General features: G+C 41.0%; 1 protein-coding gene across 7 annotated transcripts in view; it reads right to left on the minus strand.

Moving 5' to 3' along the window:
* LOC145343183 (single-stranded DNA-binding protein 2) overlaps positions 1 to 17,982 on the minus strand; it is a 406,347-nt gene that overhangs the window by 66,128 nt on the left and 322,237 nt on the right. For 2 of the 7 annotated variants that reach the window (XM_080189190.1, XM_080189186.1), the window contains 5 exons: positions 17,659 to 17,742; positions 13,907 to 13,966; positions 5,561 to 5,627; positions 3,613 to 3,686; positions 3,238 to 3,329 (listed from right to left, as the gene is read on the minus strand). In XM_080189190.1, the coding sequence (XP_080045316.1) occupies positions 3,238 to 3,329; positions 3,613 to 3,686; positions 5,561 to 5,627; positions 13,907 to 13,966; positions 17,659 to 17,742 (377 nt within the window). The remainder of the gene's footprint in view (positions 1 to 3,237; positions 3,330 to 3,612; positions 3,687 to 5,560; positions 5,628 to 13,906; positions 13,967 to 17,658; positions 17,743 to 17,982) is intronic. The other 5 variants (XM_080189193.1, XM_080189191.1, XM_080189192.1 and 2 more) reach the window with 3 other exon arrangements.

Below are 17,982 nucleotides of genomic sequence, written 5' to 3' on the forward strand. Positions count from 1 at the left end.
CCACCATTCAATAAGATCATGGCTGACCTGTCGTGGCTCAGTTCCACTTTCCCGCCCTCTCTCCATAACCCTTAATCCCCTTGCTTATCAAAAACCCATCAACCCGCATCTTAAAAATATTTAGCGAGGCAGCCTCTACCACCTCAACGGACAGAGAATTCCAGAGATTCACCACCCTTTGAGTGAAGAAGTTCCTCCTCAACTCCGTTCTAAACCGGCCCCCCTTTATCTTGAGGCTGTGCCCCCTAGTCCTACTGTCCTTTCTGAGCAGGAAGAGTCTCTCCACCTCTATCCTATCCATCCCATTCATCATCTTATATGTCTCAATGAGATCTCCCCTCATTCTTCTAAACTCTAACGAGTACAAGCCTCGTTTATTTTGCCTCTCCTCATAGCTCAACCCCCTCAACTCTGGTATCAGCCTAGTAAACCTCCTCTGCACTCCCTCCAAGGCCAAAATATCCTTGCGTAAGTACAGCGACCAAAACTGCACACAGTACTCCAGCTGCGGCCTCACCAATGCCCTATACAGCCGCAGCAAGACCTCCCTACTTTTATATTCAATCCCCCTTGCTATGAAGGCCAGCATCCCATTAGCCTTCCTGACCACCTGCTGCACCTGCAGGCTGGGTTTTTGCGACTCATGCACAAGGACCCCGAGGTCCCTCTGCACCGTCGCCTGCTGCAGTTTTTCGCCATGTAAGTAATAGTCCTTCCTACCATTATTCCTACCAAAGTGGACCACCTCGCACTTGCCAACATTAAATTCCATTTGCCAGTTCCTGGCCCATTCGCCCAGCCTATCTAGATCCTTCTGCAGACTCTCCACACCCTCCGCACAATTTGCTGTTCCACCAATCTTGGTGTCATCAGCAAATTTCGACACCATACACTCGGTTCCCTCCTCCAGATCATCTATATAAATGGTAAATAGCTGAGGCCCCAGCACCGACCCCTGGGGCACTCCACTAGTCACCAACTGCCAATCCGAATAGCACCCATTGACCCCCACTCTCTGCCTCCTATTTGACAACCAATCCTCTATCCACGCTAACACCCTACCCCCAACTCCATGCCCCCTTACCTTCTGCAATAACCTCTTGTGAGGTACCTTGTCAAACGCCTTCTGAAAATCAAGAAAGACCACATCCACTGGCTCTCCTCTATCCACCGCCCTAGACACATACTCATAGAACTCCAATAAATTTGTCAGACACGACTTCCCCTTAATGAAACCGTGCTGCGTCTGCTCTATCAAGCAATTGCCTGTATTGATAATGCGCAAGAACTTCTATGATCTTAAGAGATGATAAACTTCTTTGTTGTCTTCATTGCTTCATATTAAGTCTACGTAAAACGTTGCTTAATGAATTCTATTTGATTAATAAATACTGTTTATTCGTACATTGTAGGTCAAGCACAACTGACAAGCCTGGTGTTAGAAATTAAGAATTCGGACCTTCAAATATTTAATTAGATGAATTTTATACCTCAAAATCTACAACATTACAGACACCTCTTAGTAAATTGTTGCAACTAATTTCACATCACATAGTAATACAATAGTATTTCAGCGCTCTTCAAAAGGCGACATACATCAAAGCACAAATTAGTACTGCACTAAATCAATGTATTTATTATAGTTGCTTGGCAGTACAAGTTGCTCTGAAATTGCCTCCTTGAAAGCTGTTGGCTGTTAACTTCTTTTTCTCCAATTTAATACATCTCTTTTTGATGATTACAATTTATGAAAATGTTTCAAGCACCAGCTCTTTAGTATACCCTTCATTCCTTTGTAGAGAAAACTGTGAACAGTGTATCTTTGGAAAACAGTGTGACCTTAGCTTTTTTTTGATACATATTACATTCAAATAGAAAACTGCCAAGTCCTTTGTTGGAGTTCGACCTCTTGAAGTTGAGTAGCACCTTCAATCATATGACCACAGAAATAATAGTTATGGTGGCCTTATATAATCTCACTAATAGGATATGAAATTAATAAAAGAAATATGGATTACAAATACAGTAGTCAAGATTTTAACTTTATTGCAATAAGTGCAATCACTAAAATGTACCTTCAGCAATTAGCAAATGAAAAGTTGAATATATATTAATGGTTATTTTATATTATATCTACAGATCCATACTCATTTTATTTACAAAGTAAATTTAACCAAAAGATCTGTTACAAATCTTGAAGTGTCTATCACTGAACAGAATTACCATATATTACGATGTCCTCATTCAATCGAGGATGAATTCCAATCAACATTTAAAGAGGCAACTGGATTGTTAAAAACATCTAAGTCAGAGAATAATTCCAGTCTTAACCGGCCTGAAGTTACTATTTCTGTAACAGTGACACCAATAACAACTTCAATGCAAAACAACCAATACAATTATTTAATGTAGTTTAAGGTACAAATGGACTCAAATGAAACAATGGCCTGTTTTATTTGGGGCTTATTTATATTGTTAATATGCAAGCTCAGAATGCCAAGATATATTGTGAAGCTAGACTGGACCCCAACAATTTTTCTGTTTTGGCATAAATGAGGATAGCATGTTTTGCTCCAGGCATTATTCTACTGACAAACTAGGGAGCTTTTATCAGAACAAACTTTAACAACAAAATTTAACTATAACAATAAATTCACTTAACTTTTAATAGTTGAAAAATGAAAGGAAACAATTTTAAGTTCTAACTTATCACTATATCAATTCCAATCAAGCAACATTTCTCTTACAGGCTTAAAATATGCTTTAAACATAGTTAGCAAAACCCAGCAATACTTTCTTTAATATTTGTAAATAGTCTTGCAGCTTTGAGAAAACTTCTGGAGAGAGCGAGAGAGAGAAAAAACCTCTTCTTTATACCAGCTCCAGGCAGCAACTGCCCTTTGTTTAACGTGAAAATGAAACTGATGATTTGCTACGATCCTCCCATGAGCCTAATTTACCTTCCATTATTTAAAATTTTAAACAACACCCCATTACGCCTTCTGCTAAATAACACTTATAGGCTAAGATAAGTAATTGGCCTGTTTTGTCAGCATCTGCTTCATTTCTTCCCTGACATACTGACTCTGTAGAACACCAGCATCTCTTAAAGCAGTTCCCCCCTTAAACATAAAACATATTAATAGCACAGTATTATCACAATATCCATGTTCTATTTTATAGTTAATGTATCTCTGTGAAAGGCTACACACAAGAAATGTCCATGACTTTACTTACATGTTCATTCCAGGCATGCCTGGACCACCTAAAGCATTCAGCGGGGGTCTCATTCCTCCTCCGTAACTCTGCAATGATAACCAAGGGTCAGACTACCATAAAGAAAAGAAAAACCAGAGAGAAAGGGGGAAAGAAAGGAAAGTAGATTAATGATTTCTCTAGTAAAATTCTAGGACAGTGGCCTGTGTTTTTAACATGAATAATACTGTAAGTTCAGTGGAAACTTAAAACTTCACAACTACATCAAAACATGGATTACCAGGCAGGATTTCTAATGTACAACTTAGCCAATTATAAACAAATATATTGCATTTCTGACAAATTAATGTACAAACTTTAACATTTGCAAATAACATATATACATTTACTAATTACCTGTGGCCCTAAGGGGGGAACCATACCCCTTGGAGGAGTCATTCTCTGCATCGGTCCACCCATGGTTGGATGTCCTGATTGACAAAATATCACAGAAGTGAATTAACTCTCTCGTGGTTTACAAATTCCTTCAAGTGATCATAAAGGGTAGTACATTTCAATTGATTTACGGATTTCAAATTAAAACATGCATTATTCAGCAATAAAATTATGTACAAATGCATGCACATTAGCCAAAATTAAAATCAAATAAAGCTAAGTTGATATGAGCAAAATCTTCCACTTAAGAGAGTCATCAAGATAAAGTTTTGTTGAACTTGTATTGGCTTTATACATCTGTAACATTGGCTATACTTGACAACTCCATGACAAGCAACTCGTTGAGAGGGATGGCTTATGAAGAGGAAGAAAATAAGAGGAAATGCAATCTTCATCAAATTGGGAGGCGTTATATCAGCTAAAAGGTGCAGTTTAATATGAATCTTACAAAGTACAGGTAACACTTTTAGTAAATATTGTGAATAATATTTCTGTATTAAGCTGTAGACATTTCTAACACTGTCTTGCCCATATAAGGATGGATTTTTGAAGACTTTGGGCCTCATTTTGTGGTCCTCAATCAGGATTTCAAGGAGCCAGGTGGAAAGAAAACGGTGGCAAGAGCAAGAAAGCAAAACATCCTGTCCCCCATATCCATCTTCAGTTATTTTCAGTGGTGCTGGTATTGGGTCGGTGTGGGAGCTCCATACTGTTATGTTTAGAAGTTGCCAACACCATTCTATAAGTGGGCATTTCAACACTTCTGCAATGTTCATGAATCTTCATGCCTTTTTAAAATCACACCTGGTGATGTGGACCATGGATTGAACGTCAGAAGCATGTATAAGGTGTATAAAATGGTGTTGCCCCTTTACAGTTCATCATGAAATTCTGTAGTCTGCGTTATATTTGTTGTTACTGAAGTGAACTGTGACAGTGATGCAATTGGAAAGGTAAGCAACCACTGCATAATGTGTTTATCAGTTTGTTACTTTTGGAACTGGCAAACTGTTAAGTGAAAGCACAGCATTGTATGAGTGGAAAAGTCTTCAGATGTATCAGGATAGATCATCTGCTGGATGGGATATTATTCTACATTGCACATTATTAAGCATTTCTCTGTGGGAGATCAACAGCTAATTGTTGAAACTTTTCCACTCATTCTTTAAAGAACAGTCCAGCCATCTGTTTGGCTGTCTGAAAGCTTCAATAGATGTCTGAGATTCTGGCTGTTCTCACAAGAATGAATGGATTCTGCACTGCACGGCTTTTTCACACAGCTGTGTTGGGGAATGTCATTTTGTACTATAGGGTCCATTTTCAGGTATTTTCACAGATTAATTAATTTCCAAAGGCTTCCAAATGTTATTGTAGGGTTCAAGAATTGTGTTTAGGAAGTGGATATTGGGTGACTGAATGAATAGAGTAAAATGAGGGATTTACACTAATATGCACAACTAGGACACTGTCTCAGTGAATGGAAGATAGGTCTTTTAACCTGACCACTTAAGCAGCAGCTTGAGGGGCAGCAGGCCCAACTCAGGGCCATCCCCGTCTCCCACTGATGAATATCAATCAGCTGGCTTTGTCAGGACGAAGGCAGAATTGGGATATTGAAAAAATTCACAACTCTTGATACCTGCCTTCATGATGAAAATCTGGGCCATTGTTCAGAGTGCAAAGTTTTAATCAATTTGAGTGCAAGTCAGAGAACCAGCCACAATGACCTTTACTAATCCTGCAGGGGGAGAATCTGCACTGGAGTGGTTTCACCAAAAAATGCACGTTAAAATCAATTTAAATTCTAGGCCTCAACTATTTCTTGGTTTTAATTCCACCTCCCTGCCACAACAAAAAAAATCACAAAACATTGGAACATTTTGTAAAACCACTTGTGAAAAGTACTTACCTTGCTGCCGTGTTGGATCTATCCCACTGGGCAGCAATGGCTGTGTTCCTGGGACTCCTCCAAGTGACTGTTGGCAATAAAAAAGAACAAACACACTCAAGTAAAAATGTATTTATTTCTATTTTATGATGTGATACTAGTTCAATTAAAATCTTAATGTACCAAAATTTAAACTCTTTAGTTTAATTGTGCATTAAATATAACTGTTCTCTACACATGTATTACACTGGAACGTACCTGTTTGACACAAAGATATGAGAATAGATTCAGCAATTCTACTGTGTTGTCGTCTCATCTCAGCCTATACTCCCATTGAATAACCCTTAGCACTGGAAACATAGAATTATTGCACAACCCCAATATTCTGAAAGCATATACATTGAGTTTCCTTTGATACTTTTTGGAACCTAGGTAAAATAACAGAGACATTATCAACAAGCTAGAGTACCTGCTATATAGCATAAAATTCTGACCAATGTTTTGAAGTAAGTAGCACAGATATCCAGCATGTGTGCCAGAAGAATGTAGAGAGAGGACAGAGGGTGGTGTCAGTCACTGTTCATTGTTGATTTGGTGCTGGATTTGCCATTTTGGTCCTTGCCAGTCCTGTTAACCCCCATGCTTAAACACATTTATGGGACCATGCCCACACACCCCAGCTTCCACTAGAGTTCTTTAAAGGCATTACTACTTAATTTTCATATGAGGTGTTTTTGACTTTATATTTTGCTGCTGCAGAGTTAATAGAGTTGATGAAGGAATTACCTGAGCTCTTTCAGTGAAAAGGAAATGCTGTTGGGCCTTTGGAAGACAGAGTGTGGCTTTGAAATGCTTGTAAGTCCAGTCTTGGAGGCTATGGTTGCAGTTTCTCTTGGGCCGCAACATGACAATAAGCTGGATCAGAGACAACAGAGAGAAGCTGTTCCCAGAGGGTGGAGAAGGAGTACAGCACTCATTGCCAAGTTGGCCTCGAGAGAATGCTCTTCCTGCCTGAGCTGCAGCCAGAACAGTGTCTGCTGCGGCTATGATTTAAAGTCACAGAACCGAGCCACCTCCTCAAATTGGACATTTAACTACAGAGCAACATGAGGATGGCCTGCCAGTTATCGAAGTCATTGTAGGCTTCAATTTCTATATCAATGTAACATTCCAACCTGAAGCCAGCAATGTTACCATTAAACCCAGTTCATGATCTATCATTGTATACGGGATGTCACCGAGGCCCGATATACCACAACAGGGGACTTCATTGACTTGTCTCTAAGCAGTGAGAAGCAGGAAGGGCAGGCGTGCTCCAGGGGAAAGGAGGCATTGGTTGCTTGATTGGTTAGCTGATATGCAGCTGCAAAAATCATTGTTTGTGGAGTTGTGTTATCCTGCCAGCCGACAGGGCAGTTTTATCCTGTATAAAAGCAAATTACTGCGGATGCTGGAATCTGAAACCAAAAGGGAAAATGCTGGAAAATCTCAGCGGGTCTGGCAGTATCTGTAAGGAAAGAAAAGAGCTGATGTTTCGAGTCTGGGTGACCCTTTGTCAAATTTTATCCTGTGCTGGTCAGTTGTTCCAACCACCTCCAAGTCACCACTTTGGAACAGAAGGTGATTGCTCAGTGACAAACATACTCGCTGATGTACATGGCTGACAATTCCCCTTCACTACTCAATCACACGCGGACAGCACTTTTACAAAGCAAATCATCCGTACTCTGAAGCAATAGCTTCATTGCATGAACTCAGGGGAGCATTTCATACTCAATGGAACAGGCCTCCTTATTTGTGCTGGTTTGCTGTGTCCTCCACAACCTGGTCCTCATGACCAGGGCTTCAGTGACCATTTTAGGAGGAAGAGGAGGATGAGGAAGCATCCAGGACATCATCCTTCCAGATGAGTTTTCCATAAGCATTTAATCAGACCCCATTTCCCTGAAAAGGCCCCAGGTCACTGTTGCTCCACAATTCCACACCTCACCATCCCTAACATTATAGTGTTCTCTTGATAAGAATCCTGAAGTAAAGACACCAGAAAAATAATTCCATATCAGCTTTATTCAACAACATTTCAAAATATTACATTCAACAATCAAATATTCAATCTTGCGCTTTCCCTTGCTGCCTGTCTTTGTCAAGCCTAATGTTACAGATAGTACACCATGCACTAGCTGCACCATGGCTGACAGAAAACATCTGACTTTCAATGGGGAAGATTGCACAAGGCCTTGCAGGAAGTTCCCAAGCAGCTCAGGGGTTTGAGGGCCCAGCATCAGACTGTACTAAGTTGGTAACTGTCTGTGATGGCTAGTTGACAAGCAACACCAGGAGCACTGGCAGCATGGCAATTATGGATGCTGCATTCAGAAAGCCACCACCACTCCCTGGGACCCTGCCTAAGCAGCCCAAGAAGGATAGGTAACTGGCTTGGGACCTTGCACGCCTTTTTGAATATGGTATCCACAGCCAGGGATATGAGCAGTCTGAGTTTGAATGGCAGGAAGTCAAGCTTGCAGACTTTTGATGGAAGCTTCCTGTGTTGCAATGGAAGACATCAGCCATTGTTCTCTGCATAATGGATGGATTTATGTGTGTTAATGGAGTTGGCCACCATGTTGGAAAGGATAAGCTTCGAGGTAAAGCCCTGTGTCAAGCAGGTGACGGACTCCACCATGTTCCTTGACAGTGAATGCAGGCCTCTGGACAGGCTAACCAATGTGCCAAACATTTTGTTGTGCGCAGCTTTTAACGGTCCTCTACAGCCTGGTCCAAACTACTCAGCTCAGTTCTCTGTAGACCATCTTGTGTGTGCACTCACCGTCCAGTGACCTGGGGCTACCCTTGTCTCTTCCAGGGCTGCTATGTGCTTGTACTTGGTGTTCCATGATGTGCAAACCCCACCTCTATGCTACTCTCTAAAATATGCACATTTCCAGTATCTGAGCTGGTGACTGCGAGTGCAAAATCAAATGATTGTATGTCTTCATCATTACTATTTTCTTAGTCATCCTCTATTGCCTGGCTATGTTGCACTTCTTGGGTTATCTGAAAGGAAAATGGAATAAAGGTAAGGTCATGGTGAGGGGAAGTAAGGGCTGCTTACACCCTCTGCAGCTTGTAAATTAGAAGAGAATGTAGGATGAGGGAAAGTGGAATGTGAAAAGGAGGATTAAGTTTTAGGATACTTATATCTTCAATGGATTCAGCTGTGCTATTGGCCACAGCCTCAGCAATGTTGCTTCCCATTTGGCCAGCACTTCCTCCTCCATGGGAGTTAGAACGTGCAAGTGCACTTCTCTGCCTCTAGATAGTACCTGCTGTCTCAGGTTTATACCACCTTGTCCTGCAAGAGAAAGGAAAGTGTGTCAAGTGAATATCATGCAGTATGTTTTGTGATGTGACTGCCATGGTTGAACAGCTGGCAATGTGTGAGGCATGCAGTTGGGTTAGGTATGTGAGAATCAGGTTAAGCATATGAATGATAGGTGCGAGTCCTGATTAATGGGGGTTGTTGCAAGATGAATGATGGTGGTGAATTGAGCAGTTGCTGAAGCTGTCACTTGTCTTGACCACTTGTGGGAATTCATGAAACTTCTTGCAACATTGCATCAGGTTCCTCAGGGCTCAACTCTTAGCACTGACATGCACAATTATTGTGTGCCTGGAGAGCCTCCTGCCTTCTTTGAACACAAGGCTTAACTCTCCTCTGTTCTGTTTCCTTCACCAAGACCTCCAGTGCAGTTCAGAAAACCATGGTCAGACAGACATTGTTGTTTGTTGATCCATTCTATTTTCAATAATATCAGTACCTCCAGCAGTCACAAAAGATGCAGAGTAGCTATAAATCATGCAGCATAGCTTTAAGTAGTGCTGGCAAGGAACAATATTGGGTCTCCTGCTAATGATGTAGCCGAAGTACAGCACAGGTAGCTCTGGTTGCACAAGTAAACATTACATTGCGCAGGCTGTATTAAAATGGCACACATCACGATTCCCACATCCTTTTTCTGGGATTATCCAATTCAGCCCCCAAAGAATTCAGCATGTGGGCAGAAAACCAAATTGCAACAGTGTTGCTGGTGTGCAGTAATGCATCGCTGGAATGCATTCGTTTTTCCTGTTTTCAGTTTAACCTTTACAATAATTATTACTGATTGTTCAAGTCCTGAAAAGTGAGCTAGTTCATTAAAAGTTTAGCATAAGTAAAATAGTACAACTAAAATACACTTTCAGACTGCTCTCAATTAATTTCAGCAACAATATTGAAAAAAAAGTTTCTCATATTTTTCATTTCGAATAAAATTGTTCTGTCACAAACTTTACTCTCTTCAGTCTCTGAACCACTTGTATTATCATTAAGCAGTTAAGGATACAGATACATGATCAATTAAGAATGTTTAGTTTTGAATTCCATAGACTTTTCAAGACAATTCTCTTTCATCTGCAACTGTGGTTGATTAAACAAAATCTGTAATATGACAGCACATTAGCACATTACACTTTGATTGTTTACTGAATTCCTTGCAAATTTATCTGATTTGAAGAATCACTTTGCAGCTTGGTGAGCAGAACCCATACACTATTTTACACACATTTCAGCTTAGTTTCTTTATGTCCATCGCCACAACAATACAATGTTGATGTTTTTAGCATTATCAATTCTGCAATTCTAGTTTCTGCACATTCAGCAAACAAAGGGGGGGAGGTGGTAGATTTTGAACACAACCCACTGGTTGGGAAACTGACAGACGCTGGTGCAATGTTGGTTTTATAGCTCGCTTTGGTGTAAAATTGGGTGTTCCAACCATTCCACAGACTTCCCAGCCAGTAAATTATGTTGGGATTTTAAAATATGTCTGAAATTTTATGAATTGGCAAAACCTTGGGCAGGATGTTTGTGAACTTTGTATTTGGAACTGGAAGCTGATTAGAGCCAGAGACTCCAAGCACAAAGAGTCAACAGCATTCCTAAATAGACATCTAGACCAGTCCAGTGGAGGGGTTCCCTTCTATTTCTATGCATCTACCAGTCTGGGTCATTTTTACTTGCTTGTTGCTGTACAGACCAGTATGCCCAGCTCCATGTTAAAGCGTCAGCTGGGCCCACCGGTCTTGGTGATTCCACTGTGGCTTTAGACCTTCCGGCCCCCTTACATGAGCCAGCACCACCCAATTAAGGTCCATTTGTAAACTGATACTGGGAGGACTCCTCTGTTGGTCTCACTCCTGGCAAGAGAAGCCTGGGGATCCCCATTTGGTCCCAATGTCAAATTCTTAAAACCTGTGGCAGAATTTAGCCAATTAGAATTTGCAGTCCCTGCCATAAAAGGTTTCGCTAGCCACCAATGACATTCTTCAACTTGGCAACCGCCCAAGGATGAAACAGATCTCAAGATGAGCATTCGACCACATAGCTGCAGCATGATTGAGACCACATATTTCCATCTCTGCAGCACAGCTGGACTCAGCTCCTTCCTTTGCTCATTTGCTGCTGAAATCCTCAGCCATGCTTTTTTTTAATCTCTACACATCAGTATTCCGACACACTACAGGTAAGTCTCTACATCCATAAGCTTGTAGTCATCCAACAATCTACTGCATGTCCTAACTTGAACCAAGTCTTCATCCCTGAACTTGTGGCTCTAGATTGGCTTCCAGTTAAACAATGCCTCAATTTTAAAATTTTTAATCCTTGTTTCCAAATCCCTCCAGGGCCTCACATCCAGCTATTTCTGTGATATCCTCCAGCCCTGCAACCCCTGACACATCTGTACTCCACCAATCCTAACCTTTTGTGCATGCCTGATTTTAATCATTGCACCATGTCTTCAGCTGCCAAGATGAGGAGATGCCAGTGTTGGACTGGGGTAAACACAGTAAGAAGTCTCACAACACCAGGTTAAAGTCCAACAGGTTTATTTGGTAGCACAAGCCACTAGCTTTCGGAGTGCCACTCCTTCATCCTTTGGAAGGAGGATTGGAGGCATAGATTATTTTCTAAATGGGGAAATGCTTAGGAAATCAGCAGCACAAAGGGACTTGGGAGTTATTGTTCAAGTTCTCTTAAGGTTAATGTGGAGGTTTAATCAGCAGTTGGGAAGGCAAATACAACGTTAGCATTCATGTCGAGAGGGCTAGAATACAAGACCAGTGATGTACTTCTAAGGCTGTATAAGATTCCGGTCAGACCCCATTTGGAGTATTGTGAACAGTTTTGGGTTCTGTATCTAAGGAAGGGTCTGCTAGCCTTGGAAAGGGTCCAGAGGAGGTTCACAAGAATGATCCCTGGAATGAAGTGCTTATTGTATGAGGAACGGTGGGGGACTCTAGATCTGTACTCATTGGGAGTTTAGAAGGATGAGGGGGGATCTCATTGAAACAGGATATACGAGGCCTAGATAGAGTGAATGTGGAAAGGATGTTTCTATTAGAAGGAAAAACTCGAACCAGAGGGCACAACCTCAGACTAAAGGGACGATTCTTTAAAACAGAGATGAGGAGGAATTTCTTCAGCCAGAGTGGTGAATCTGGGGAACTCTTTGCCACAGAAGGCTGTGGAGGCCAGGTCATTGAGTGTAAGACAGAGATAGATAGGTTCTTGATTAATGAGGGGATCAGGGATTATGGGGAAAAGGCAGGAGAATGGGGATGAGAAAAATATCAGCTGTGATTGAATAGCAAAGCAGAGTTGATGGGCCGAGTGGCCTAAGTCTGCTCGTGTCTTATAGTCTTATGGATTCAGGTTGAGAAAGCAGATGAATGATGGTAGAAAGGGGGACTTAGAGTGGGGAGATGCAGAACGGTGTGGATCAGCAGAAAGATAGGATGGCTTTCAGCAGGTCCCCCTCCACTTTCCCAACGCAAGATCCTTCAATTTGGCATGACATTCTCCCCACAAGACAAGCCCCCCTCTCCCAGACCACCACATGGCTAATGTCAATGGCAATGGAGTGAGGCCTTTAAGTGGGAATTAATTGCATACATAAGGACCTCAATTGGCAACAAGGCAGCAAGGTGGTTCACAGGTTTTCCTGGCCTCGGGGTAATCAATATGGAGGCATCCCACCTGATTAAATATTCCCTGCCAATAAACTCAGCATAGGGGAGAGCATAAGATTCGCCCAATGTTTTGGTGAAAATGAAGCAAAATGATCATTGCAATAATTTGATTTTAAGAAATCAGTAATAATCCATTTAATGCATCCACTGGTAAAATATTTCTTCATTCACTGCTCCAAAGAAGGAATAATACAAATACAGTTTCTGTTTATCCTCACCAACAATCAGAATGACTACTGAAAGCAGAAGACTACAGACAAATATGGGGAAGTGGATGGCTCATAAACCATCCTCCACACCCCATCCCACCCACACGTCTGGATACTAAATCGGTGTGGAGCTGACCCGCTCCATGCCAGCCTATCCACAACTATTACTTGCTAAGGATAGGATAAATTGGGGTAGTGTGGGACTTCCTCCCTTCACTGGTGAGGAAATCCCATCCTCCAGAGCAAAGTGGATTGACCAGCTGCTCCATCAATCCTGGCAGTGCCAAGGACACAACATTGGGCGTTGCCAGGATTGCAAGCAACCCCAAGAAGGTGGCCTATGGATCCTAGAACTAGATAAGTCCAGGAGCCCAGGATCTTGGCCAGTTTAGAGTGGGGGCCAGGGGATTAGAGGTGGTGAATTTTATAGAGCAGTTTGGTCAGAAGAAATGAAGTGGGGAGGGAGATATTGTATTACAGGGTGTGTCCCCCACCCCTGAAATGCAAAAGACATCCCCCAAACCTGTCCCTCCCATGTTTTTTTCAAGTTTTTTGAAAAAGCAGCCTTCCCATTCCCGCCCAACAGCCCACACCAACTGTTTTACAGTCTCAGCATCATATTATCAGGGTCAACTGGCTTGTTAACAAATTAAACTGATCTTGACTTATTTATTTGAATTTGACAGTCTGCCGACTTCTGCACCCACCCACCTCTCATATTATGAGAATGAGCTTAGTGGTGGGCGGGAAGATGATGGGGTGCGTACCTTCCCTATTTTAACTGTCCCCCCACCCTCATTGCTGGAAAAACGCCCAATCGAGGGATGTAAAACGCAGCTCTACATTTTTTAGTCTTAAACCTGTGAGGTGTCAAGATGACAACAGCTCTGCTTTATTGGAAATGCAGCGTATAATGTCCTATGTTTTTATTTCATTTTCTGCAACAGTAGCAGGTACCAAAAAATTTAAAAACAATTATAGATATTTCAACCGAACAAATGTCTGTGACAATACAATATAACATTCCATAAGATACGACATAAATATGAAGGCAGCTTTTTAATATCATGCAGTAGAAATTTAATTTTACCTGGTTAGGTATTCTGAGGGGCGGCCTGGGGCCTCCTGGATAACGAGGTGACATGAAAGGCTGCAACAGGCAAATAAATGGAAAAATGTGCTTTTAAACAAAAGTAATTCAACTTCAGCACCATACTTATTTTAAAGTATCCAATTCCATTTTGTTCCACTTCAACAGGGACTTGGCTTTCAAAAAGTCACCTTCATGAGGGAAATGAGTCACTAAATCATGCGGATGACACAGTGGCATAGTGGTTAGCACTGTTGCCTCACAGTGCCAAGGACCCGGGTTCGATTCCTGGCTCGGGTCACTGTCTGTGTGGAGTTTGCGCATTCTCCTTGTGTCTGTGTGGGTTTCCTCCCACAATCCAAAAGATGTGCAGGTTAGGTTGATTGGCCTTGGTAAAGTGCCCCTTAGTGTCAGGGGCCTAGCAGGGTAATGCATGGGTCTACGAGGACAGGAATGGGTGCGATTGTGGTCGGGGCAGACTGGATGGGTTGAACAGCTTCCTACAGCACTTTAGAGATTCTATGATCTTTAAAGTCCACTTAACTGCATTAATCCTCAAAACGATCACTGATCCAATCAGTTTTTTTTTCCCTCACGCAAACGGTGGAATATTACATACCACTCAGGGAAGTCGGGTTGCTGTGTCAACATGTATGTTTACATGCACTGGCAGGCTGGAGCTTTTAGAGGCTCCAACTTTCTTTCCATCACATGTTTAATTTGGAATCTCTTCACTTTCACCACCTGCCGTTGGTGTCTGTTCAAAGGATTTGCGGGTTGATAATCAACCTGCTTGGCAATGTTATGAACCCAACTTTCCTGGCCATTATGTCCTGGAGTAAGTTTTGAACCTGAGTTTCTCACCAAAATTTTACCAGCCTGCTCGCCACAGGACTCGGAGCGAGGGGCGGAACATGGGTAGGTCCAATGACCTAGGGCAGGATTTAATAGTTTTGAGATGAGTGAGGCCATAAAATCCCATCCACTATCTCGGAAGCAGGATAGCTACCCACTGTGCCACACAACCTCCCTTTCTCCCACACATAGGGAGACTATTTGGCCAGGGAATGTCACCAATATGGGGGTCACAACTTTCTTAATTGTTAAGCCAATAAGACAAAGGTGGTTAATTCAGCGTGGCAAACACTCTCAGGTTTATCAGCTTGTAATTTAAACAGCAAATAAATCTGTGCATATTAAAAATGTACAAAACCTAACAGTTATCTGCACATTTAGCTGTATAGCAAAAACAATTCAACATGCAAAATAAAAGACAATTTAGTTGATTAGCAAGTCAACTGTTGCCCACAGCAATAACTACAAATCAAATACCATAGGTAGGATTCCCCACCACCACTCGCCCCCAGTCCTGCGGCATGTTTTGCAGCAGAGGCAACACTGCCATTGGTCCTGCGGCTGTCAATAGGGTTTCCCATTGTTCGCATCTTCCCCAACCAAGGGTTCCCTGGCAGGGGGAGGGTCACTGTTGGCGGGACCAAAAGATCATATCGGTGGAAATGGTCAGAAAATTGTACTCCATTCCACCCCCCCATTGTAAATATCCAAATACATTCCTGGTTAAATGGTACTGTCCCCCGGATTGCAAGACTAACTTCATTGCAATAATCGTAGCAACTCTTTGGTTCGACATCAACCTTCGATATTCATTGCCTGAATACATATCTGTTTTTTTGCACCTCTCAATTGTTGTAAAAGTGAAAAGAAAAGGCACATCAACAAACTTGAAAAACTTCAGAATGCTACTTCATACTGACAGTTCCCATTCTGAGCTGGCTCTAACTCCTACACTAGAATCTACACCATAAAAGTGATGTCAATCACTAACATGCTACACCAGTCATAGAATCCCTACAGTGAAGAAGGAGACCATTTAGCTCATAGAATCTGCACCGACAACAATCCCACCCAGATCCTATTCCCACAACATCACATATTCATCTTGTTAATCCCCTGACACTAGGGTCAAGTTAGCAGGGCTAATCAACCTAACCCACAGATCTTTAGACTGTGGGAGGAAACCGGAGCACCTGGAAGAAATTTACGCAGACATGAGGAGAACTCTGGACAATGACCTGAGGCTGGAATTGAATCTGGGTCCCTGGCGCTCTGAGGCAGTAGTGCTAACCACTGTGCCATCATGCTACTGTGTCAATCATATTTTTATTAATATTTACAATATTTAAAATTTGCCTGTTCTAAATACTTAGTCACATATGCTGAAGCAGTTTGTTTCATTGTACTGCACCATACATCTTTGCAGGTTTCTGATATTCTTTTAAGACAAGTAATTACAAGTGACATCTAGTGTTAACAAAATTATTTTCTAAAGGAACATTTAGTTTTAAAAGCAAACTAATTAGGCTGCGCGACCTCTCTACATGAATTTAACTAATTGGCAACTGATGAAAATACTTTTTGTACATTGTTTTTAATTTTTCATTAATTAAAAATTTAGTTGCCTTGAATAATAGGCATTCTGTAATAGATAACAGTAGGTGAGAATCCACCTGTGGATAATTACCTGCAACAGAGTCAAATAGACAAGTAACGTATTCCTGAAATTACATTCTACATATTGAGTCTGCAATTTAAAATAATTAGACACAAGAAAATATGCTATTATATTAAAAAATAAAATTCAAATGGCCAGCTCCATATTGAACATTCATTCAACTTTAAAATACCAGTTTAAAATGCATTTTAGAAATGCATATTTTTGAAGCAAAATATTAAAAACTGAACTAATATTTACAAACATAAAATCACACTCAACGTTTTAAAAATTATTTTTAAGATGACCTTTCAAAAACATCGATAAAAAACTTTTTAGCACAGCACACCCTCAAACAAACCAATTTCCACTTGTTTCCAGTTGCCATCAGCACTCTGGGGTCATCCAAGATTAGTTTCAAGTATCAAATATGATTGGACTCAAACTGAATAAATGGCTGCCAACTGTTTTCTCAGAATCAATGACAAACTGCATATGGGTAAGGGTGGGCTAGGTAAGCAGGGGAGGCAATTAAAACCAGTTGCCAGTGTTTTATTCTCAATTAAACAAAAGCACAAACATTTTAAAGATCGACATGATGTTAATTCTAGCTTTTCATTAGTAACTTGTCAAACCAGGCTTATTAGTGGCATAGGTTTCATCTTCATCGAACATCTGATAGATTGTGATTGAGTGTAAGGCTTTTTATGCAACAGTGTTTGTTGGTGTGAAGAAACCAACCTTTGGTTGAACTTTAACTGTTATTTTACTTTAGCTACTTATGAAAATACATAATATTCTAGCATTAATTCTCACCAAAATTGAATGTTCAGTGGGTTATTTTAAAGCTTTGAAACATTACTTGCTAATTCCAAATGTAATAATTATCAGAAAAGTTACTTCAAACAATAAACCAATACAACTGATTTATCTGCTGAAAGGGTAGAACCCTGATATACTTAAAACAATGCAGCTGCTAATCTGACTTGGAATAACATTTATGATAAGCAGGAAATGTATGGAGTTGTGCCAGTGAGAAAAGTTAAAATTTCTCACCAAGCTGCATTAAATAGCAAACACAAACCAATGCAGCAAACGAAAAGAAACGTGAAGAACCAAATCATAACACTGATGGAAGTGATGAATTAACAAGCCATAAGAACAAATATAGGTGCTATCAGAGCTGGTACTGAAACAACCTTGGTTTGTTTGTGCTGATTAGCTATTTCTGTCTTCCTACCTGGCTGTGAGGTCCCATCATGGGATTGCTGGGGTTGTGTGGTGGAGGCTGTGAATGTGGCGAGGGCTGTGAACCTGGTGGCCCCTAGAGATAATTGAAAACATAAATTAGCCAGCAGCACAACTATTGACATAGCTAGTCAATAATTTTGTTAAGAATTTATCGAATTGAAAATTGGTTATTTTTTTAAAAATCTTTTCATTCTTGAGTAGTTAAGTTTCATTATAGTAAACAACTAATCGCTCTGCCAATACGTGTTCCTACTTTCCTAGACTGTGGAACAAATATGCCACTGGGCTGAAACCAAAGATGTAATCATCATAT

This window comes from Carcharhinus amblyrhynchos, chromosome 5, assembly GCF_965287045.1.
Source record: "Carcharhinus amblyrhynchos chromosome 5, sCarAmb.v2.hapA, whole genome shotgun sequence".
Classification (NCBI taxonomy): domain Eukaryota; kingdom Metazoa; phylum Chordata; class Chondrichthyes; order Carcharhiniformes; family Carcharhinidae; genus Carcharhinus; species Carcharhinus amblyrhynchos.